The sequence below is a fragment of the Equus caballus genome, chromosome 16 (genome assembly GCF_041296265.1).
Source record: "Equus caballus isolate H_3958 breed thoroughbred chromosome 16, TB-T2T, whole genome shotgun sequence".
Taxonomy (NCBI): Eukaryota; Metazoa; Chordata; class Mammalia; order Perissodactyla; family Equidae; genus Equus; species Equus caballus.
The window spans coordinates 12,028,090-12,051,611 of record NC_091699.1 but is presented as its reverse complement, the minus strand read 5'-3'; the positions used below and the strand labels follow the sequence as shown (position 1 = coordinate 12,051,611).

Genomic DNA, 23,522 nt, shown 5'->3' with positions numbered 1-23,522 from the left:
CTGCCTCTGAGCTCGCCTCTCGGGCCTCTACATTTGCGTCCACAGCTCTGCCCCTGGAGCCACTCAATCTTCCTTTTTCTTGAAGGATAAAGCGTGTCTGTAGCTGAGTAGTTCTATCAGACTATTTCCTACCTGTAGAATCCCAGAAGTCCAAGTGCTTTCTTTCCTTTTTCATTTCATCAGGCATCTCTACTCCTGGCTTCTGCTGAGATGTTTGATTGGATCCATGAGTCACACACCTAATCTCTTCAGCAAAGGCTGTCCAGCCTCACCCCTGGCCTTTCTCCAGAGCATACTTTCTCAAAGTGAATTTCCTCCCTTTAGCGTCCTTTGGAATCTGGATAGGCAGAGAATCTCAAGCGCTGGCTCCCTTTTGCTAACAGTTCCTTCCTCAATTCATTCCTTTCCTCTTAGATTTTACTATAAGTAGCACAGGAGAAACCAGGCTGCACCTTCCACACTTTGCTTGGAAAACTCCTCAACCAAATATCCAAATTCACTGCTTACAAGTTCTCTGACTTTCTCTGACTAGTAAATTAGAGAATTATACAGCAATAGATACCAAGAGGGATGAAGTAGGCTGGGGGGAAACAGGTGCACAAAAGCAAGAGGAGAATTAAACTGCTATTTGCCAAGCACCTCCCATGTGCCCAAGTCCTGTAGATCAGTAACTGGAATCCTGATAGGAGGAATTCCACCTTCATAAGGAGGAAGAGTACCCAACGATCTCAGAACATGCCCCCAACGCAATATCCCCATCTGCTTAACGTGATTCTCTCTGCCTCAGCCCTCCCCCACATCCTTGGGCCTAACACTGCAGCCACAGCCACTGATCCTGTCATCAAACACCACCTCCTCCCTCTAGAGCCTCAAGTACCCACAATTCAAAGTTTATCTCCCACAGAGCCCTCTTCTGATACCACCTTTCTACTCCCAGCTCCTCTCCCCGGCCGCGAACAAGTCTTCTCCCAGAGGAGAAGGGATACAGGTCAGGATGGCCCCTAGGGGTCTGCCTAAGGGAGCACAGGGAATGGAAAAAAAATTAGCATTTGATTCATTCTCTGTTCCAGCTAAGAATTAACACACAGTCACTTATAATCTTAATTTTGTTAAATGTTAAGTTTAGTTTATTTTCATAATTTTGTGCTTTACTTTTTAAGATTTGCACTTTTAGTCCCTGGCACAACATGGACTTGATGCTCACCCCTGAAATGCCCCTATCCTATATCCTCCCAGGTTGCCCCAGACTAAGAAGGGGCAACACAAGGCACAGGTGCTCCCCTTCCCTCCACTTGCTCAGGGCAGACACTGCTATCATGGCCGTCCCCAACCCCCATGTGATGGTGAATTTTATGTGTCAACGTGGCTGGGCCACTGTACCCAGATATTGGTCCAGCACTATTCTGGATTTTTCTGTGAAGGTGTTTTTTGGATGAGAATAACATTTAAATAGGCAGACTTTGGGTAAAGCAGATTATCCTCCATAATGTGGGTGGACTCCATCCAATCAGTTAAAGCCCTAAGTAGAAAAAGACTGACCTCCCTGGAAAAAGAGGAAGTTCTGCCAGCCAACAGCCTCTGTACTCGAATCACACCTCCTCCCTGGGTCTCCATCGTGCTGGCCTAACCTCCAGATTTTGGACTTGCCAGGCCGCACAATGATGTGAGCCAATTCCTTAAAGCACATCTCTCTCTGCACACACATGCACATACGTCCTTTTGGTACTGTTTCTCTGGAGGACCCTGACTAACATACCTAGTGAGGCAGACAACCTCAGAATCGGTCTCCACGCAGCCCTCCAGGGAGAACTCTCAGTTAGCACGCACACAGAATTCACTCACCCACGGCTGTGACTATATCCTAAGGAGCAGCTGGCATTGTCCCTGGCTTAGCACACAGGGCCAAGTGCCTCTGCTTCCCTGCCTCTAGGTTCCTGAGAACTAGAGAACCGCCCTGGACCCCAGAATTCCTGGTGAGGTCTCCCTAGTTATAACTAGCTCTTGTTCTCTATCCTTTATTCCCCTTCAAGGGGAAGGGTTGTCCAGGAGGCTATAAGTTTTTCTTCTCCAGTAAACCAAAACTGTAAGAAAAGCCCACTGGAGAAGGGGAATAGCAAGGCCACTGGACACCTTTCAAATCAGAGCCACGCCAGAAGTTACTAAAAGATGGGGAGAGAGCTAGCTGTCTGCTCTTCTCAGAGGCCTTCTGAGGGATGAAATAGCATCTGCCAGTGGTCATTAGGAGTGTGAAACTCATCTGGATGTCTTCCAGATGGTATGACTGAGCGATACAAGATTCTAATTGTGTTTAATTTGAAATTCTTGTGATTAAGTAAAAGGTACCCAGAAATAAGTCTGCAGGTACTTGTAGAAAGGGAGGGTTTACCCACGGCACCCTCACTTGTTGACCATGTGATCCTGAGCCCCCCACACCTTCTGGAGCCTCAGTTTCTTTATCTATAAAGAATACCTACTTGGGAGGCTCATCATGGCACATCATAAGCCTCCAATAAATGAGCATTATTATGAGACTTAGGGAAAGTGGTAGTTTTCGAATCCAGGCAAGGCAGGGGAAAAGATGGAACAGGCAGGGACAGCTGGCCAGCCTCAGGGAGCAGGCTCAGCAAGTAGAGAGACAAAGGGACCGTCCCCACCCCTTGCTGCTTGACAGAGAGATCAAAAGAAAGGACAAGGTAAGACTGACCTTGAGGGCAGGAATCTCCACACTGTCGCCGAGGCTGATGGAGCCTGAGAGGATGGTCCCTGTCATCACTGTGCCTTGGCCTTTGATGGAGAAACAGTGGTCCACAGACATGAGGAACGGTCCTGAGGGGTCTCTCGTTGGGATGGAAATCTGGGACGTCAGGAGCTAGAAAAGAAATGCTGGTGCCACACCCTGTTGGGGAGAGGAGCTCGATGCGGCAGGGCAGAGGAAGGCAGAGGGTGTAACCAGGGCCCGGGCAAGCTGGCCCAGGAGATCAGAAACGGACAACTCCCTGAATGCACTGCAAACTTCTGCCGCGCTCTCAGCTCCTGCTCAGCACAAGGGAGAAGACTCCTCCATCCCCTCCCATTAGGTATACTGAAACAGTTTCCTAACAAGCCAAGCTCTGGTCCCAAGCTCACTGCAGCAGAGGCAGCCTGCTCCAGGACACCCTTGGTCACCTCGCTCCCTGGCCTCATGTGCTTTCCCAGCCTCCTGATGCCTGCAAGATGAAAGATTTGTCATCACCTAGCCCCTAGCTACCACTCAGGCCTCAGCACCAGCCACTTCCCCTCTCATGCCAGGCACCAGCTGCTGGCAAGCCCTGGAAGCCCATCGGCTAGTCAGCCTCACCCTTCTCCTGGGTGATACCACCTTTTCATATGGCTGCATTCCCTGCCCCCTATCGCCACAGATAACACACTCTTGTGATCCTGTTTATCTGTCTCCCCTCCTAGGGCTGTGAGTACTTCCAGTATCTCCAGCAGCTGGTATCCTGCCTAAGAAAAGGACAGTGACTGAAGGAAAAACGAACGATGTGGGGAGAGAAGGGCTGACCCCAGGGCAGCTGCCTCTGTTTGGTAGGACGGGGGCAAGGCCACTTCTCCAAGCCCTCAGCAGAGACAGAGGGACAATCTAACATCTGCCAAAGGGCCGGTGCCGCCCCCGCAATTTGGTTCTGCTCTTCCTTCTTTGCTGACTCTTTCCATATGCCTCTACATCAACCACTCCACTTTCCTCATGCCATTTATGTGCTCAGAGATGTTGTCAGAGCTAATTACCAACAAACAAATGAAAATAAATACTGCCTTACTCCTTTTATTTTGTTATTTTCTGATTTTGTTAGGGAATGGGCTGTCAAAAAAGTATTTGGTAGTGAATGTTCCAAACTCTTAGTCTTGTGATAACAATTCTTTTGTAAAAAGACTAGAGACTCAAAACAGGCTTGGTCTGAGATTTATGCAGAGGTTTCTGAGAGGAATCTTTCACAGCAGCATTTTTTGGGATTCTGCTCTAATAAAAATAACTGTCCCAGGCTCCCAGACCAGCGCTCTCTGGAGTAATGAAAAAGTAACAAATGCCTCACCCAGAAAATATTTGTTTTGCTAAGTTAGCAAGATGAGCATCATGTAATCATAGAAACAGGGGCAGTGCACATGGTCACACCTGATCTTGGCTTTGTGGATCCAGGTACAGGTGGACAAGGCCAACCCCAACAACTGACCTGCGTCTGAATCCTGGTGCCACCATGTACTTACTGTGAGATCTTACACAAGTTACTTAACCTCTCTGAATCTCAGACTCTTCCTTGGTAAAATGGGGATAAATAAACCTCCCAAGGTCACTATGAATGTTAATGATCATGTAGGAAAAGAACTTAATACAGTGTCTGGAACGTGATAATCAACCTCACCATCACAGTAAACTCTGATGTGGGAATGTTCTGAACACGTTATACACATTAACCATTAAGCCTTTACACCAACTCCACGAGGTAAGTAATGCTCTTATTTTCCCTACAAGTGAGGGAACTGAGGCTAGGGAGAGCAGGTCAAGTGCCTAAGGTCACAGAGAGAGTAGGTAGTGGGGCCATCGCTGGAACCCACCATCCAGCCCCAGAGTCAATACACCTTGCCATCCACCCCTTGGAACTGCCCCAAGTGCTCAGCAGAGGGACACTGCAGACCCCATTCTCACTGCTATCTTCATAGCAGCATCACCCCCACCACCCCCACCACCCCCACCCCGCCTGCTGCTGCCCTGGCACCCTGTGAGTGTCTGGGCTCCCTCCCTCTGTCCACTACCACCAAGCCTGGAGGAATGGCCTGGGCCTTGGGCCCACGGCTTTAGAAGATGAAGCCTCCACTCCTTTGGTGGAGACCACAAGGATGTAAACTGTACTGCCCCTGCTGCTGGGCCCATCTCCTTCACCCTGCCTCGCTGGTCCCAGCTCAGGTAGGACACACAGGAGAGGCTGGTACCATCTGAAGTACTGGAATGAATGACATGGCCCCAGAGTTCCAGACTGGAGGGGCTGCTTTGTGGAGTTGTTTGACAAGAGAAAGAAAAAAGGAGGACTGACAGGGTGTGAACAGCTCTGCAGAGCCATGGGCTACAGGGTGGAAACCATTGGTTCTGTTTTGGTTTAACTTTTTGAGGGAGGTTGCACTAAGGCAGAGCAGGGAGAGGGTTAAAGGAGCCAGGTCGGAGTCCTCTGGCTGGGGCTGCCTTTCTTTCTCTCTCTGAGCTGAGCAAGACACAAAGGACCCTGCTTGAGCAGGGCTGGAGCCAGAGGCCAACCCAGACTCAAGCTGACAGTACCTCAATGAGCTCTGAGATGCCCTGTGGAGCTTCTGTTTCAGGGGCCTCCGGTCCCCCAGGCTTGGCCGCCACAGGTATAATCGGTGCACCTCGGAACCTGGAATGGAAAACAAGTCCCATCACAGTTACCGAGATCGTCATCATGGACAGAGAGCATGTCTATGGAGCGCCTGGCAGAGGACCAAGCATGACGGAGTTCTCGCCTTTCTTCCTTTCAAAAGCACCTAGGAAGAGAGTGTCGTCATATTCCAAAAGAAGTCCCACAGGGAAATGCCTCGTATTGAACAACAGAATTTAAAAGACTGCCCCTGGGTTTTAAACTCCACTTTCAGAACCCTCCCTGAGGAGGCAGCAGTGAACCCTAGCCCCCAGGCCTCTGAATAAAAAACTCCCTTGAAAAAGACCAATAAATACACACCACCCTCCTAAAGAGACTCAGGAAATACCGGTGACCAAAGTCCCTGAAGACGTACCTGGAAGCAGACCTCCACCATCCCAGTGTCTCATGGAGGGCACTCCTCCCTGGACCCTCCCAGACAGCGCCTGCCTCTTTAACAAGAGATTCTTACTATGAGTACACATTTATCTTTTCCATTGAAAAAAAAATTGGAAAAGAGAAAATAAACAACCCACAATTCCATCACTGTGGTGTGCTTTGTTCCACATTGGATTTTCCATGCATTGCCAAGGGATTATTTTTTCCATATTTTAGTTACAGTATATATCCAATCTCATATCCTTCTAGTTTATTTACCACTATATCATAAAGAATTTTCTGTTGAATGCTAGCAAGAATAACAATGATTATAAATCACTTGGCTGAGCCAAGCATATAACCTGGATGCTTTCACTTAAACCCCACACCACCATTATGGAGTTGTCACCATTTTACTGATGAAAGATGGAAGCTTAGAGAGGCTAACTAATTTGCTCTAAGTCATTGGCTATAAATCTCAAAGCCAAACTCAAACCCAGCCCATCTGACTCTAGAATCAAGGCTCACACCTCTATGTTAGACTTCCACCTCTTCAGGCCTCCTCTTTCCTTTTTAACAGCTGCATAATAGTGCAACCCAGAATTTACATGCTTTCCCCCCAGTGTTACTCATTTAGAATGTTTCAAACGTTTCACTATTATAAATAACACTGTGATAAACACGTTGATACATATGACAGATCTTTTCTTTCCTTCTTTTTTTTTGCCTTAGCTTTGGGATAAATTCATGGGGAATACATTTAAGACTCAAAATACATGGAAAAATCAATAAAAGATTTTTCTTTTGCTGGACATCCAGAAAGCCTCTCCTCCATAAAAGCAATAAGAACACTGGCAAAAATTATCAGAATCAACTTTTTCAAAGCTCTGGAAATTAACCAAAGGCTTGCAACAATCTGTGGAATGTTTATCCAAGAAAACCAGCTGAATTTCGCTAAGAATAAGGGGGCTCTGTGGAATTTTAATTTGCCCTATTCCCATCCACCCCTCTCTAACTCTGCAGCAGCCTTAATAACCAGCATTCGCAATTAGAGTGGAAACCAGGAGCTTGACAGCCACTAAAGAGGACAGAATGAATTTGGGTTCCATCAAAGTGCCTTTCCCAGAGAACTGTCATTATTTTTCCTTTCTGGTGTTCCCTGGAAGACCCCACTTGCAAGGTTCTCTTTATTTGACCGGCTTTGGAGCTTGCCCAGTGCAAACAGGCTTTTCCTCAGAGGCATTTGTTGAAAATCATCAGAGGCAATTGTTTAACATCATTGGCTATCTGAGGCATGGGATAACACTTTGGGCAAACAACAGGTTGACCAAAAACTTTAGAAGGAAAAACTTGGGGGCTTCCATGGGAGACTTGGAAAAGCTCTGACATATTCCTCAGAATCCAGAAGGCTACTTGCAGGCATATGGCTGTGGGCATGCCCAAGGCACTGTGCACGATCAAGAAAGCCATGAGAAGACCCTAAGCTCTCATCTCTGGCTGACCTTGAGGTTCTATGCAAGGTTAAGGCAAAATTATTAACTGCCTGCCTGAGCATTGAAAACACGCCCCAACATGCACATAGAGACCTTTGGCAAAGATTCGGAGAAGTATTGGTTCCAGGCATTTAAGGAAATCTCTGTCTGATCACTAACTGATCACTAAGCTAAATAAGCAGAGACTGGTCACACATGACTTCATACAATTAATTCACAAAAGTCACAAAGCAAATGCTAACAACTATGGGAATGTGGGGGAAGAAGAGAATCTGCCTTCTAGAACTGCCACATTATATTATTCAGAACGTCCAGTTTTCAACAAATATTCACAATAGATGCAAAGAAACAAAAGTATGGCCCATACACAAGGAAAAAATGAATTAAGAGAAACTGTTTCTGAGGAAATCCTACTAGACAAACATTTTAAATCAGCTGTTTTAAGTATGTTCAAAGAAATAAAGGAAACCATGTCTAAAGAACTAAAGGAAAGAAGACAACAATGTCTCACCAAAAAGAGAATATAAAAAAAGTTAGAAATTACATAAAAGAACCAAATAGAAATTCTGGAGTTGAAAAATACAAGCTCTGAAATTAAAAATCCACTGGAGCTCAATATCAGATTTCAGCAAGTAGAAGAATCAACAAACTTGAAGATAGATCAATTGAGATTCTCCAGTCTGAGGAAAACAAAGAAAAAAGAATGAAGAAAAATGAGCACAGTCTCAAAGACATACGAGACATTATAAAGCATCTGAACATACACACAACAAGAATTCCAGAAAGAAAGGAGAGAAAGGCACAGAAAGAATATCTGAATAAACTTTAAAAACTTCTCAAATTTGAAGAAAAATATTAATCTGCACATCAAGTAGCTCAATAAACTCCAAGAAGGCTAAACTCAAAGAGATCCACACCCGGACAGATCATAATCAAACAGCGGAAGCCAAAGACAAAAAGAACCCTGAAAGCAGCAAGAGAAAAGTGACCTATTTGTGTAGAAGCCACCTCAATAAGACTAACAACTGATTTCTCATCAAAACCACGGCAGCCAGAAGGTAATGGGGTGAAACATTCAAAGTACTGAAAGTAAAACAAAACAAAAGCAAAGTCAGCTAAGTACTCCATACCCAGCAAAAACCCTTTCAAAAATGAAGAAGCACACAGAATTACCTTTTGACCCAGATATTCCCTAAAAATATACCCAAAAGAACTGAAAACAGGTACTCAAACAAATAAACGTACATGCATGTTCATAGCAGCACTATTCACAAAAGCTGAAAGGTGGAAACAACCCAAATGTCCATCATTACTATGAGAGAAGTCAGACAAGGAAGGTCACATACCGTGTGGTTCCATTTATATGAAATATCTAGGACAGGCAAATCCATTGGGACAGAACACAAACTGGTGGTTCCCTGGGCTAGGGTGCAGAGAGAATAGGGAATAACTGCTTAACGGGTACAGGGTTTCTGAAATTAGTGGTGATGGTTGCAAAACTCTGTACACAATAAAAGAGTGAATTTTATAGTTTGTTAATTATATCTCAACTACAAAGAAAAAGCATACATTGAATGGTTTGCTACCCTTTCACTACCACAATGAACATCTGAGATGGCTATTTCACTGCACATACATCAAAATCTCATGAGTTTTTATATCTACCTCATTTTAATTTGTATTTCCTTAATAAGTCATATAAGGTTGAACTACTTCCATCTATTTATTTACTAAATATATTTTCCAGGGGCCGGCCCGGTGGCACAGCGGTTAAGCGCGCACGTTTCACTTCTCAGCAGCCCGGGGTTCACTGGTTCGGATCCCGGGTGCGGACATGACACCGTTTGGCACGCCATGCTGTGGCAGGCGTCCCACATATAAAGTAGAGGAAGATGGGCACGATGATAGCTCAGGGCCAGGCTTCCTCAGCAAAAGAGAGGAGGACTGGCAGTAGTTAGGTCAGGGCTAATCTTTCTCAAAAAAAAAATAATAATAATAAAATATATTTTCAGGAGACATTCCTGCACCACTTCTAGTTTTGAACACTGCTTCCTCCAGTAAGTGCCACCTTTCCCTTACCCTGACACTAAAAACTGCTCTTAAGTGCCTCTTTGTATGCAGTGAGTGGAAGGGACAGGGTAATCTACCTATGGTACCAGCATCTGTGTCAGCGATTTTTCACTCCTCATCTCCTCACCACAACTTTGCAAGGTGGCTGTTATTACTGCTCCTCCCATTGCACAGAGGAGGGTCCTAAGCTTGGCTAGGTTCTGCAGCTTGCTCCTAGTCACAAACTAATGAGTGGTAGGGCTGTGATTAAAAGCCAACTCTGGGTTTGCCATCCATCTTGAAAATATTACGAGAAAATGCTCCATCAGCCTGGGTTAGAGGCAAGATTGTGTGCCTCTTCTCAAATCCATGAGACAAAGTGGCTGATGTTCAAAGATCAGAGAACATAACATATTTAATTCCTATAAACAGATTAACAAAACCCCTGCCCTCCAGTAATGTATTTCTCAAACGAATGCAAAACAAATAATAGTTATAATTATGGTATTTAATATTCTTACAGTTTGCTATCACTTTCAAATAAAGCATTAACTTACTGTATCCTTAGCCCTCTGAGTTACCACCCCCATCTTCAGAATCATTCCTGAGCCGGCCCCGACCGCCTTGCGGGTAAGTTCAGTGTGTTCTGCTTTGACGGCCTGGGTTCAGTTCCTGGGCATGGACCTACACAACTTGTCTGTGGGTGGCCATACAGTGGTGGCGGCTCACATACAAAAAGAGGAAGATTGGCAGTGGATGTTAGCTCAGGGCGAATCTTCCTCAGCAGATTAAAAAGAAAAAGAAGCATTCCTTTATTCACCAAACACTAATTAAATGCTATGCACACAGCACTTGCCAAAACGCTTTCATACACATCACCCCATTTAATCCTCATAGTAATGATGTGAGAGATTAGTCATTTTAGAGATGGAGAAACTGAGGCACAGAGAAGTTAAATGCCTGCTAAAGGGTCATGTGGGAAGTAAATGGCAGAAGCAAGGAGCCCAGAACACCGCTCTCTTGTTCCAAAAGCCCTGTTCCAAAGCTCTGTCCTTCCCACTATGCTAGCCATCCCAAGGATCACCTCCACCATCCCTCACCAGGGACAACGACTACTCTCTCAGATGTCACCACTGGTCTTTGAAAACACAAGAACAGAAGATGGACCCTGCCTTTGGCACAGGGAGGGGAGGACAAAACTTTGTGGTTGCCCTGTTCCATCCCACCTGCCTCTGTTTCCACGTTATCTACATATAGGTCATTGGTCCTAGACTCTCTTACAAGGTTTGTCAAATCTGTGTACCACCTGAACTACAATTTTCTCAGGTTTTCTTCTTCAAAATAATTCACATTCTTACTTATGTACACTTACTGAAAAACAATTTTACATTGCTATCTAAATGGAAAACTAGTATCGTGTACGACAAATAAAAGATACAGTAGAAGCCCGCCCCACCACAGCCACTTCAAGGATGTTTATTGGTTGAGCTCTCTATTCCCTCGGCTCCACACAGCCTGGGCCTGAAGCCTGCACACCGAATGCCCATACTGGGAGATGGCTTGAGGCTCAAAGGCCACGCTCAGAGTCTAACACTTGCTGTACTTTTGCCTTTGCCAGCTGACCGAGACACACTGCTTATGCCACAAACTTGGAAATGCCAGTATAAGTGCGACTGTAATTTAATTTAGTATCACAAAACAACGCTGTGAAAGTAGCTATTTCTACGAGAACTGAGTTGAATTTGCTAGAAAGGTATAATAAAGGCAAATCTCTTTAAAAACTGGTGTTAAATTAGATGTGGATAAGAAAACTATAAAAGACCTCAGGGGAGGTTATGACAACACAGAAAAATTTCGCACTCAGACTGCTGCGCAAACGTTGCTTCAATTTAAAGAAACCAAAATTGTAGACAGTGCATTAGGGTGTAGCTTATGAGCTCCAGTCAGTGGGCTCGTGTTGGAAGAAAAGCTGGGCTGGGCAGAGCGTTTTTGCAGCAAGTGACAGATGTAACAAAGCCATGGAGTTCCTGTGGCATGCACCAGAGCAGAGAAGCTATCTGCTGCTCGAAAATGCCCAAGAGGGGCCAGCCCGGTGGCGCAGCAGTTAAGTGCGCACGTTCCACTTCAGTGGCTCAGGGTTCACTGGTTCGGATCCCAGTGCAGACATGGCACCACATGGCAAGCCATGCTGTGGTAGGCGTCCCACATATAAAGTAGAGGAAGATGGGCATGGATGTTACCTCAGGGCCAGTCTTCCTCAGAAAAAAGAGGAGGACTGGCAGATGTTAGCTCAGGGCTGATCTTCCTTGAAAAAAAAAAGAAAATGCCCAAGAGAACTAAAGTCATTTACTGAAGTTTCCCTAGGAAATTTAACTGGACAATACCTCTAAAACACTGGTGGAAATATTCTAATTTATAAGATGCTACCAGGAGAAACAACTGCACAAAAAAGAAAGCATGCCACACCTGGAGAGAAAAAAGCCAAAATGATGACAGTGGCTGGCTAAGGTGTGGCCACTGGAACTCACAAATTACAACTTTTTGTTACTGGCAAATAAACAAATCCTAGAGTTTTTAAAAACATAAATTCTGACCAAGAAGAAAATACAGAATATTGCTACTCTACTGAATTCACACCAAATAAATTAATGATAACATATGGATTATGTGTTATTTGTATAAAATTGAAATTATAGATGATGCAGAAATCATACACGCCTCAAAAAAACAGCATGAAGAAGAAGAGATGGGCCCAAATTCAGAACAAAACTGCCCACACAGCCAAGACGCCCTGGATGAGTCTGGACCAACTGCCAATAGTGTCGTGCTAACGACAACAGGGAGGCACACTGCTGAGAACATTTTTTGTCCCCTCGGAACAACTTCTATTTATTGATATTATTGAGTAAACATGTGTGTATATGTTTTAACTTAAAATATTATGTTTAAGGACATGAATATGTCATTTTTTATGATTCTCTACTTTCACAGACTTTTGATTAACCAACCACAGTCCCCTTCAGGGGACAAGAAATCTACTACTGTAGCTACAAAAATAAACACAAAGGAAACAAAAGAAGGCTATTAAATTCTAGCTAGATACTATTCCCTGCTGAAGGCTCTGAGCCTGGTTAAAAAGTCAGGGAAACACTGAAGACACAATAGCATCAAGTTGACACGCTGTCCTAACTTAACAGAAGAGATTCAAAGATATGCGAAAAAAGAAAAACTTTCTCAGGTAACTCCAAGCAGTTTTTTCCATTTTTTTTTATAGTGGTAAAATCTACATAACATGAACTTTACCATCTTAACCATATTTAAGCGTGTAGTTCAGTGGTATTAAATACTTGTATTCTGTTGTGCAACCATCGCCACCATCCATCTCCACAGCTCTTTTCATCTTGTAAAACTGAAACCCCGTCCCCATTAAACACCCACTCTCCATTCTCCTCTCCCGCAGCCCCTGGTAACCCCTATCCTACATTCTCGTCCTCTCCATGACTCTGACTACTCCAAGGACCTCACGGAAGTGGAATCATACAGTACTTGTCCTTTTGTGCCTGGCTTATTTCACGTACCATAACGCCCTCCAGGGTCATCCATGTTGTAGCATGTGCCAGAATTCTATTCCTTTTTAGGGCTGAATAACACTCCATTGTATGTACAGACCACGTTTTGTTTTACCAATTTATCCACTGATGGACACTTGAGTTGCTTCCTCTTTTGACTATTGTGAATAATGCTGCTATGAACAGGGGTGTACAAATATCTCTTGGGGACCCTCTTAATTCTCTGGGTATATATCCAGATGTGAAATTGTTACATAGTAAGTCTATTTTTAATTTTTGGAGGAAGCACTATACTGTATCCATGGTGGCTGCCCCATTTTACATTCCAACCAACAGGCACAAGGGTTCCAATTTCTCCATATCTTTGCCAACACTTGTTATTTTCTTGCTTTTGGACAGTGGCCATCCTAATGGGTGTAAGGTGGTACCTCACTGTAGCTGTGACTTACATTTCCCTAATGATTTGTGACGTTGGCATTTTTATGATGTTCTCATTGGCCATTTGTATATCGTCTTTGAAGAAATGTCTATTCAAGTCCTTTCCATTTTTGAATTGGGTAATTTTTTGTTGTTGTTCTTCAGTTTTAAGAGTTCTCTATATATCCTGAATCAATCCCTCATCAGCTATACAATTTACAACATTTTCTCCCATTCTATGGGTTGCCTTTTTACGCTGTTGATATTGTCTTTTGATGTACAAATTTTAAAAATTTTCATGAAGTCCAATTTATCTATTTTTTCTTTTGTTACCTGTGCCTTTGGTCATATCCAAGAAACCACTGCAAAAGCCAGTGTCATCAAGTTTTTGCCCTGTAGTTTCTTCTGAGAGTTTTATAGTTTTAGGTCTTACATTTAGTTCTTTGATCCATTTTGAGCTAACTTTTGTATACGGTGTGAGGAAAGGGTCCAACCTCACTCTTTTGCATGTGATTATCCAGTTTTCCCAGCAACATTTGTTGAAAAGACTGTCCTTCCCTGTTGATCTTGGCCCCTCTGACAAAATTCATTTGACCATATACACAAGGGTTTATTTCTGGGCTCTCTGTTCTATTCTGTTGGTATAGTTCTCTGTCTTTAGGCTTCTATCACACTGTTTTGATTACTGTAGCTTTGTAGTAAGATGTGAAATCAGGAAGTATGAATTTTCCAGTTCTGTTCCTTATTTAAGAATGTTTTGGCTATTTGGGGAAACTTGAGACTCCATATGAATTTAAGGATGGGTTTTTCTCTTTCTGAAAAACATGATTGGGATTTTGAGAGGGATTGTATTGAATCTGTAGATTGCTTGGGGGAGTACTGACATCTTAATGCTATTGTCTTCCAATCCATGAACATGAGATGAGTTTCCATTGATTTATATCTTCTTCAATTTCTTTCAGCAATGTTTTGTCACTCTCACTATATGTCTTTCATCTTCTTGCTTAAGTTCATTCCTAAGTACTGTATATTCTTTTTTGATGCTATTGTAAATAGATTTGTTTTTGTAATTTATTTTCAGATTGTTCAGTTAGTGTATAGAAATGCAAATGATTTTTTCATGTTAACTTTGTATATTGCTACTTTGCTGAATTCATTTATTAGCTCTCAGAGAGTTTGTTCTGTGTGGAATATTTAGGGTTTTCTACATATAAGATCATATCATCTGCAAACAAAGAATTTTACTTCTTCCATTCTAATTTGGATGCCTTTATTTCTTTTTCCTGCCTAATTGCTCTGGCTAGAACTTCTAGTACTATGTAGAACAGAAATGGCGAAAGTAGGAATCCTTGTCTTGTTCCTGATCTTAGAGAAAAAATTTTCAGTCTTGCACCATGGCTGTGGGGTTTTCATATATGGCTTTTATTATCTTGAGTTAGTTTCCTTCTCTTCCAAGTTTGTTGAGTGTTTTCGTCATGAAAGCGTACTGAATTTTGTCAAATGCTTTTTTAGCATCAACTGAGATGATCACGGGGGTTTTTCCCCCTTCATTGTGTTATTGTGGCATATTACACTGTATGATTTTTGTATGTTGAACCATCTCTGCATTCCAGCAATAAATCCCACTTGCCTGTGGTGTATAATCCTTTCAGTATGCTGCTGAATTTGGTTTGCCGGTATTTTGTTTAGGATTTTTGCACCACTGTTCATAAGGAATATTAGTTTATAGTTTTCTTTTCTTGTAGTGTCTTTGTCCAGCTTTGGTACCAGGATAATGCTGGCTTCATAGAATAAGTTAAGAAATATTCTCTCCTCTTGAATTTTTTGGAAAAGTTTAAGAAGGACCGGCATTAGTTCTTCTTTAAATGCTGAATTCACGAGTGAAGGCATCAGATCCAGGGCTTTTATTTGTCAGGAGATTTTTGATTACTGATTCAATCTCCTTAAAATTCTAGGTCTATTCAGATGGTCTATTTCTTCATGATTTAGTCTTGGTAGGTTTTGTATTCTAGGAATTTGTCCATTTCATCTAGATTATACAATTTGTTGGTGTACAACTGTTCACTGTACTCTTATAACCCTTTCTATTTTTGTAGAATCAGTAGTAATATCCCCATCTTCATTTCTGATTTTAGCAATTTGAGTCTTCTCTTTTTTTCTTACTCCATCTAGCCAACAGTTTTTCAATTTTGTTGATCTTTCCAAATACCCAACTTTTGGTTTCATTGATTTCTCTCTATTATTTTTCCATTTCATTTATCTCTGCTCTAATCTGTATTATTAACTTTCTTCTGCTACTTTTGGGTTTAGTTTTTTCTTCTTTTTCTAGCTACTTAAGCTGTAAAGTTAGGTTGCTGATTTGAGATATTTCTTGTTTTTTTTTAATCTTTTTTCCTGTTTTTGAGGAAGACCAGCTCTGAGCTAACAACTGCTGCCCCTCCTCCTCTTTTTGCTGAGGAAGACTGGCCCTGAGCTAACATCCATGCCCATCTTCCTCTACTACATATGTGGGACGCCCACCACAGCATACCTTGCCAAGTGGTGCCATGTCCACACCCGGGATCTGAACTGGCAAACCCCGGGCCGCCGAAGTGGAATGTGTGCACTTAACCGCTGCACCACCAGGCCAGCCCCTATTTCTTGTTTTTTAATGCAAGAATTTATAGCTATAAATTTCACCCCTTAGCACTGCTTTTGCTGCATCCCATAAATTTGGTATGTTTTCGTTTTCATTCATCTTGAAGTACTTTCTAATTTCCCCCATGATTTCTTCTTTGATCTACTGGTTGTGTTGTTTAATTTCTACAAATTTGTGAATTTTCCAATTTTACTTCTGTTACTGATCTCTAACTACAGTCGTGTACTGCATAACAACATTTTGGTCAATGGTGAACTGTATATATGACAATTGTCCCATAAGATTAATACCATATAGCCTAGTTGTGTAGTGGGCTATACCATTTAGGTTTACGTAAGTATACTCTATGATGTTCGCACACTGACGAAATCACCTAATGATGCATTTCTCAGAACATATCTCGTTGTTAAGTGACGCATGACTGTACTTCCTGTTGTGGTTAGAAAAGATACTTTGTATGATATCATTTTTTAAAATCTTCCAAGATTTCATTTGTGGTCTAACACCCGGTCTATCCTGGAGAATGTCCCATGTGACCTTGAGAAGAGAGTGTTGGCTGTTAAGTTGGGTAGACTGTTGTGCATATGTCTGTTAGATCTAGTTGGTTGATTGAACTAAGTCCTCTATTTCTTTACTCATCTTCTGTCTCATTGCTCTATCCATTATCGTGAGTGGGGTACTGAAATCTCCAACTATTGTTGTGAAACTATCTATTTCTACCTTCAATTCTGTCAGGTTTTGCTTCATATATTTTGATGGTCTGTCATTAGGTGTGTACATGCTTATAACTGTTACACCTTCTTGCTGAACCTTTTATTAATATATAATGTCCTTCTTTGTCTCTTGTAACCTTTTTAAATTTAAAGTCTATTTTTTCTAATATTAGTATAGCTACCCTTGCTCTCTTTTGGTTACTAATTGCATGAAATATCTTTTTCCATCATTTCACTTACAACCTATTTGTGTTATTTGGACCTAAAGTAAGCCTCTAGTAGACAGCGGATAGTTGGATAAATGTGTTTTTGTCCATTCTACCAATCTCTGCCCTTTAATTGGAGAGCTTAATCCATTTACAGTTAAAGAAATACCTAATAAGGAGGCACTTACTTCTGTCATTATGCTATTTGTTTTCTATATGCCTTATAAGCCTTTTTGCCTCTTTTCCTGCATTACTGTCTTCTTTTGTGTTTAGTTGATTTTTTGCAGCAAAATGTTTAAATTCCTTTCTCATTTTCTTTTGTGTATATTCTACAGCTATTTTCTTCTGGTTAACATGGAGATTACATTTAGCATCCTAAAAGTATAACTCTCTAATTTTACTATACACTAGCTAAACTTTAGTAACATAAAAAAACTCTGCTCTTTTACAGCTCAGTCCCCTTACCTTTCTGTTATTGATGTCACAAAATTACATCTTTATATATTGTGTGCCTAAAAAGATAAACTAAGAATTTTTTTAAATGCATTAGTGTCTTAGATCATGTAGAAAACAAAAAGTGGAGTTCCAAACCAAAGTTACAATAATACTAGCTTTTAGACAAATTGTTTTGTTTTTTATATCTATCAGTCTCTTAAACCATGTAGAAAACACAAGTGGAGTTACAAAGTATTCTTAGAATATTAGCTTTTATAATTGCCCATGTATTTACCTTTATTGAGATCTTTATTTCATCATACGTCTTCAAGTTACTATCTAGTGTCCTTTCATTTCACTCTGCAGGACTCTCTTGAGCATTTCTTGTAAGGCAGGTCTATAAGTAATGAACTCCCTCAGCTTTTGTTTATCTGGGAATGTCTTAATTTCTCTCTCACTTTTCAAGTATAGTTTTGCTGGATATAGGATTCTTGCTTGGTGGTTTTTTCTTTGAGCACTTTGAATATATGGGCCCACTACTTTCTGGCTTCCATAGTTTCTGATGAGACATCTACTGATTATTTTATTGAGGATCCCTTGTTGTGACTAGCCGCTTCTCATTGCTTTCAAGATTTTCTCTTCGTCTTTTGAAAGTTTGACTATAACATGTCTCAGTGTAGGTCTCTGAGTTCATTTTACTTGGAGTTCATTGGGCTTCCTGGATGTTTATATGAATGTCTTTAATCAAACTTGGGAAGTTTTCAGCCATTATTGCTTCAAATATTCTCTCTGCCCCTTTCTCTCTTCTCCTCCTGGGACTTCCACAATGCATATGTTGGTCCATTTAATGGTGTTCCACAGGTCCCTTAGGCTCTGTCCACTTTTCTTCAATTTTTTTCTTTCTGTTCCTCAGACTTGATTATTTCCATTGTCCTATCTTCAAGTTTGCTAATTCTTTCTTCTGCCTACTCAACTCTGCCTTTGAATCCCTCTATTAAATTTTTATTTAAGTTATTGTACTTTTCAGCTCCAGAATTTCTTTTATGTTTCTTTTTAGGTTTTCTACCTCTTTATTGATATTTCCATTTTGTTCATATGTCGCTTTCCAGCTTTTCTCCACATTTTCCTTTAGTTCTGTGAGCACCTTTAAGACAGCTGTTTTAAAGTCTTTGTCTACTATATGCACGATCGGATCTTTTTCAGGGACAGGTTCTATTGATCTATTTTTTTCCTTTGATTGGCCTATACTTTCCTGTTTCTTTATATGCCATGTGATTTTTGTTGAAAACTGGACATTTGAATCTAATAATATGGTAACTCTGGAGATCAGATTCTTCCCCTTCCCCAGGGTTTCCTGTTTTTTGTCATTATTTTTATTTACTGTTTTTGGGTTTTCTTGATTGTTGGAGGCTGTCTCTGTGCTGAAACTCAGCCTAAGGTGTAAACTTAAGGTCTTCTCAGGTCTTATCTGAGCATCTTTTTTTATTTCTCTCTTTTTTATTTATTTATTTTTTCTTTTGAGGAGGATTAGCCCTGAGCTAACTGCTGCCAATCCTCCTCTTTTTGCTTAGGAAGGCGGGCCCTGAGCTAACATTCGTGCCCATCTTCCTCTACTTTATATGTGGGACGCCTACCACAGCATGGCTTGCCAAGCGGTGCCATGTCCGCACCCAGGATCCAAACCAGTGAACCCTGGGCCACTGAAGCGGAATCTGCGAATTTAACAGCTGCACCACAGGGCTGGCCCCCTTATCTGAGCATCTTATCCCTGGCAGGCACAGTCACTTTCTAATCTTCCCTGTATATGCAATTATTTCTGAATGTCCTAGTCTTTAAGGTCTGATTCCTGAAAGGGGAGATAAAAGAAAAATGAGGGGACGATTAAAAAGAGTACTAGTCCTTTAAATCCCCAGAAGTCACTTCAGCCAGAGGGGGAGAGGCTTGCAAAAATGGGGATGGTGCAAAATGGCTGCCTGCCTGTTCATCTGAACCTCTGTAATCAGAAGCAGCAACCAGGGATCAGAGAGCACAGATCCCTGGTATTTAGAGGACAGGGCCCTTTTTGCCCACTCCAGCTCCTTGAGCTGTGCACAAGCTGCTCCAGGAACACATGCAAAGCTGCCTGCCACCAGCTGAGAGGTTGGGGAAGGGTAGCCTACTGTGCTAAGAGCTGAAATTGACCAAAATTAACTGCCATTTACCAGTTCAGCCTTCCCCTGGAAGGTGCAAGCCTTCCATAGACCCCAGAGTTCCAAAATGGTTCCATCAGCCAGATTCTGCCAGTGTAACTGTCGTCTAGGTGGAGACAGATTCTGCCAGTGTAACTGTCGTCTGGGTGGAGACAGATTCTCAGTGCTTCCTACTCCTCCATCTTCTCAGAATCCTCCCCACGCATTTTTGCCACATCCAAGTACAACCCCAGACTCCTCTTGCCTGACATGTGGTATGAGTCCCTCACTCTGAGTAATATTGCCTTCTTTATCTTCCTTAAGACCCCGGCCCTTCCATCACATTTCCCCACTGTGGCACCCAATGGGAAACAGAGCAAAGGACCCACTCCAAGAAGAGAAAATGGTAGAAAAGAGTCTAAGAAAGAATCCACTGCCATCCGGTCTCCCTGCCATGTCTAAAGGAACTCTGCTGTCTCACCACTCCCCACTCCCAGCCTCGCTTCACCAGCCCCTCCAGTTTCATCTCTGGACTCACGCCTGCTGCCTTTCGACATTCCCAGATTTCTCTTCTCTTAGGAGAAAAATCTTTTGCTTGATACACCTCCCCTCCCCTGCCACCACTTTCAATCAACATCCAATTTCTCTTTCCACTCACACTTCAAAATGAATACCACTTCTGTTCACTCACCAGGAGCTTATGCCTGTTTCCTTACAATGTCACTTCAATCTCTTTCCCTTTCAAGCCAAGGGACATTTACTAAGCATCTCTTCTGTGTCGAGCTCCATGGAGGTTGCATAACAAACAAACGGCTCCCAGAGCAATGAGGCATGAGGGGCTGGGGTACCAACTAAGTGTGACAGTAAGAGGAATAGGGGAGGGGCAAAGAACAGAAATAAGTTCCTGAAGGTCAATAGCAACTCTCCAGTGGTCAAGTCAATGTTCTTCCTTTGGACTCTCTTCTCCCTGTGACATCTGACCCACATGACCATCGAACAGCTGGCTCCTCACCCTTCTTACCCACAACCCTAAACTTTTATTCCCATGGCCCCCAGCTATCCTTTGCCTTCTTGAGAAGTCTTTCTTCTGCCCCCATCCACTGTAGGTCTCTCCCAAGAACACCCTAAGAGCCCAGCTCTTCTCCTCCTGGATGCTGTCCACCAGGAACCCCCTGCACTCTGATGACCTGCACCAAGGCTTCTCTGTGGACCATTCCCAAATCTATGTCTTCAGCCAAGACCCCTTTTCAGCACTCTCATCCTATCCTATCATGTACCAGCAAGTGGCTTCTCAACCCTAGCTTCCAGGTTTCTGATCACGGGACAACATTCCTCTGGTCTCTGGAGTCATTGTTGGCTCCATGGTCACCAATGTCTTCATCAGTCACTGCATCTGGTCAGTTCTTCTTTTAGGATCTGGCTCCAATCCATCCCCTATCTTCATTCTCAATAAAGTCCACCCTGGGTCAGGCCCTCATCACCCCAGGCCACCCAACAGCTCTCCAAAGTCTAAGAATGGCCCTGCACCAGGCACCGACTGCAGTTATGATGACCTTCCAGCAGCACCACTTTGAGGCATTAGCCTTCTCCCCTCCACACTTCAGGGGCTCCACGACTATTCCATGGAGGAAGCCCAGCACCCAGGCTGTTTCACAAGGCCCACTATGGTCTGCCCCAGCCTCCTCACACTGACTCACCTCATCAAACCTCCTGGAAATAAGGTAAAAACTCAAGCCATTGCCTAGCACGAAAATACTCCCACTGCTGCCCTCACCTCCTTCTCCTCCTCTGCCCATCCAAATCTAACCTTGGTGAGAGACAGAGATGGGACTTTGAGCAAGAGACCTAGGACTATTTCCAATCCACAGTTGACTTACGTTATTCTACCTCACTCAGCCTCCCTTTCCCTAACAGGAGATAGCATGACCTACACTGCAGGGTTGTCTCCTACACCAAGTTAATGTGTGGAAAAGTGCTGTGGGGAGCTTGGAAATGGCCCTTAGGACCAGGACCGTCACTAGTCAGCTGCATGCCTTCTGAGTGGTTGGTGCCCTGACCTCCATCACATATTTTGAACCTCATCCCTGCTTAGTTATCACTTGCCCTTCTAAAACCAATTCAAATTCCTGACTCCCCAAGCTGGAAGCAAATTCTGTTTCCTTGGAAGCCCCCATGCTGCTCCGAGGAAGCCACTTCAGCTCTAGTCTGTACCTGCTAGGCGAATCTCCCACTGTTACTGCTTCCATCAGTTAGTCTTTCCTCCCAAGTATACAATACACTCCTTAGAAGCCGGGGGAGGCACTCGTTTGAGGTGGTCTTTGACTCCACACCACACTGCTCCTGACCTGCTTGGGGGTGAGCCCTTAAAGAAAATAAGATATATATTTTTTTAAGATGAGAGGAAGTAACTCTGAGAAGCTGGAGTTCCCTAAAGAGCAAGTTAAATAATCTCAGGAGCCACTCGCTGCCCAAAGGTCAATGTGACAAGATGATGCAAGTTCACAGGGGAGACTCCAAACAGGGCCTGAGACCCACTCCCCAGTCAACTCCAGAGCAGCTCAGCCAGGCCATGCTCCCCCTGCAGAAATGGCAGGACTCAGAGATTTCCCTTGGGAAGGGCAACACCCAGATGGAGAGCAGAGAGTTTGGAGAGGGAGGGAGGAAGAAAAAAGAATGAAAAAGAAAAGGAGTAGTGAGGAGAGAGAAGGGAAGACATAAAAACAGTGAAGAAGCAAGACAGAAAAGAAAAGAAAACCAGGGGAAAAAGAAAGAAAAGGAGCTGATGGCTCAGTGCAGGCTCTGCGCCAGCACTGTGCTACACGCTCTCCACGTGATCTCAACACCCCACAAGCAGGGGCTCTGATTCCTGTTTTCAGAGAAGCCAAGTGACTTGCCCGGGGCTGCCAGGGGGCCCAGGGAATAAGCCGCTGGTCTGTAGGAGTCCCGAGTCAGGCCTCTCCCATGGAGGAGGAGAGGGTGAGAGGAGGAGTCCATTCTCAGTCCGAAGGGAGGGCTCTAGCCACAAAAATCAGCGAACAAGGACTCAACCACGAGCTGGGACCCAACACATGTGCAGAATCTCTGCTGACGCTCCATGAGCCCAAGGCCCAGAGGGACAGAGAAGGGTAAAAGCATGCACTGAGAATTCTAGCAATTAACCACAAAGCTTTTGGAAATTCAATTATTTTTCATCCAAACCCTTTTGGGCAATGTACTGTAACAAAACATAAAGGCCTGTTAGGCTGGAGGTCCGGCCCTTTCCCAGGCTCAAGAGAAGGTGGTCTTGCTGCCTTCCTGAGCATGCCACATACTGGGGCATCTTGGCTTCTGGCAGCGAAGTAGAGTTTAGCAGCCCCCAGGGGTACTAGAAGCCCCTCCTGCTACGGGTTTCAGATCTAGACCGGTGTCCGGGTTCCAGGAGCACAAGGGACTCCAACCAGAGATGTCAGGAAGAGCCCTGAGCCTGGCCCCACAGCTCAGCAGTGCAGGCAGGAGCTGACCTGGAACACATCCAAGCACTTCTCCTGTTCCCAGCACCCCACCCCCTCCCCCAGACTCCCCTCGCAGCTGTGGTATGTCACAGAGCAAGCTGGGCTCAGACATGCTGACTGCATGCAGGCTGACCTTCGTCGACACACAAAAATGATTTCAGATAAGTGTAAAAAAAAAAGAAGCTATGCGTGTATACAGATGTATAACTCATGTAAAAGACATAAACCAACAGAGTATAAGTTTTAGGTTTGGAATAGTAGAATTCAAAATAGCCAATATTTATTATGCCTTATTTTTCTCACCAGTTGAGTCAGATACAAAACCTACCCCTGGGGTAACTGTGAGGATCTGATTGATTGCGTACGGGAAATCCCTAGTTTAGTGCCAAGCACACAGTAGGTGCACCACATTACAGCTGTTATTACTAAGCACCTACTACATACTAGGCTCCATGTCAATGCTCCCTCATAACAAACACTGTGAGGCTGAACTTATCAGCTCCCATTTTACAGAGGAAAAAATATCAACTCAGAGAGATAAAGTGAGCTGCCCAAGACCACAG

At 43.4% G+C, this 23,522-nt stretch overlaps 1 protein-coding gene across 2 annotated transcripts in view; it reads right to left on the bottom strand.

The window, feature by feature from the left end:
• Positions 1-23,522, bottom strand: part of EEFSEC (eukaryotic elongation factor, selenocysteine-tRNA specific) — a 260,481-nt gene that overhangs the window by 141,524 nt on the left and 95,435 nt on the right. For both annotated transcript variants that reach the window (XM_023619866.2, XM_023619867.2), the window contains exons 3-4: positions 5,306-5,402; positions 2,705-2,869 (exon numbers count right to left, since the gene is read on the bottom strand). In XM_023619866.2, coding sequence (XP_023475634.1) covers positions 2,705-2,869; positions 5,306-5,402 — 262 coding nt within the window. The remainder of the gene's footprint in view (positions 1-2,704; positions 2,870-5,305; positions 5,403-23,522) is intronic.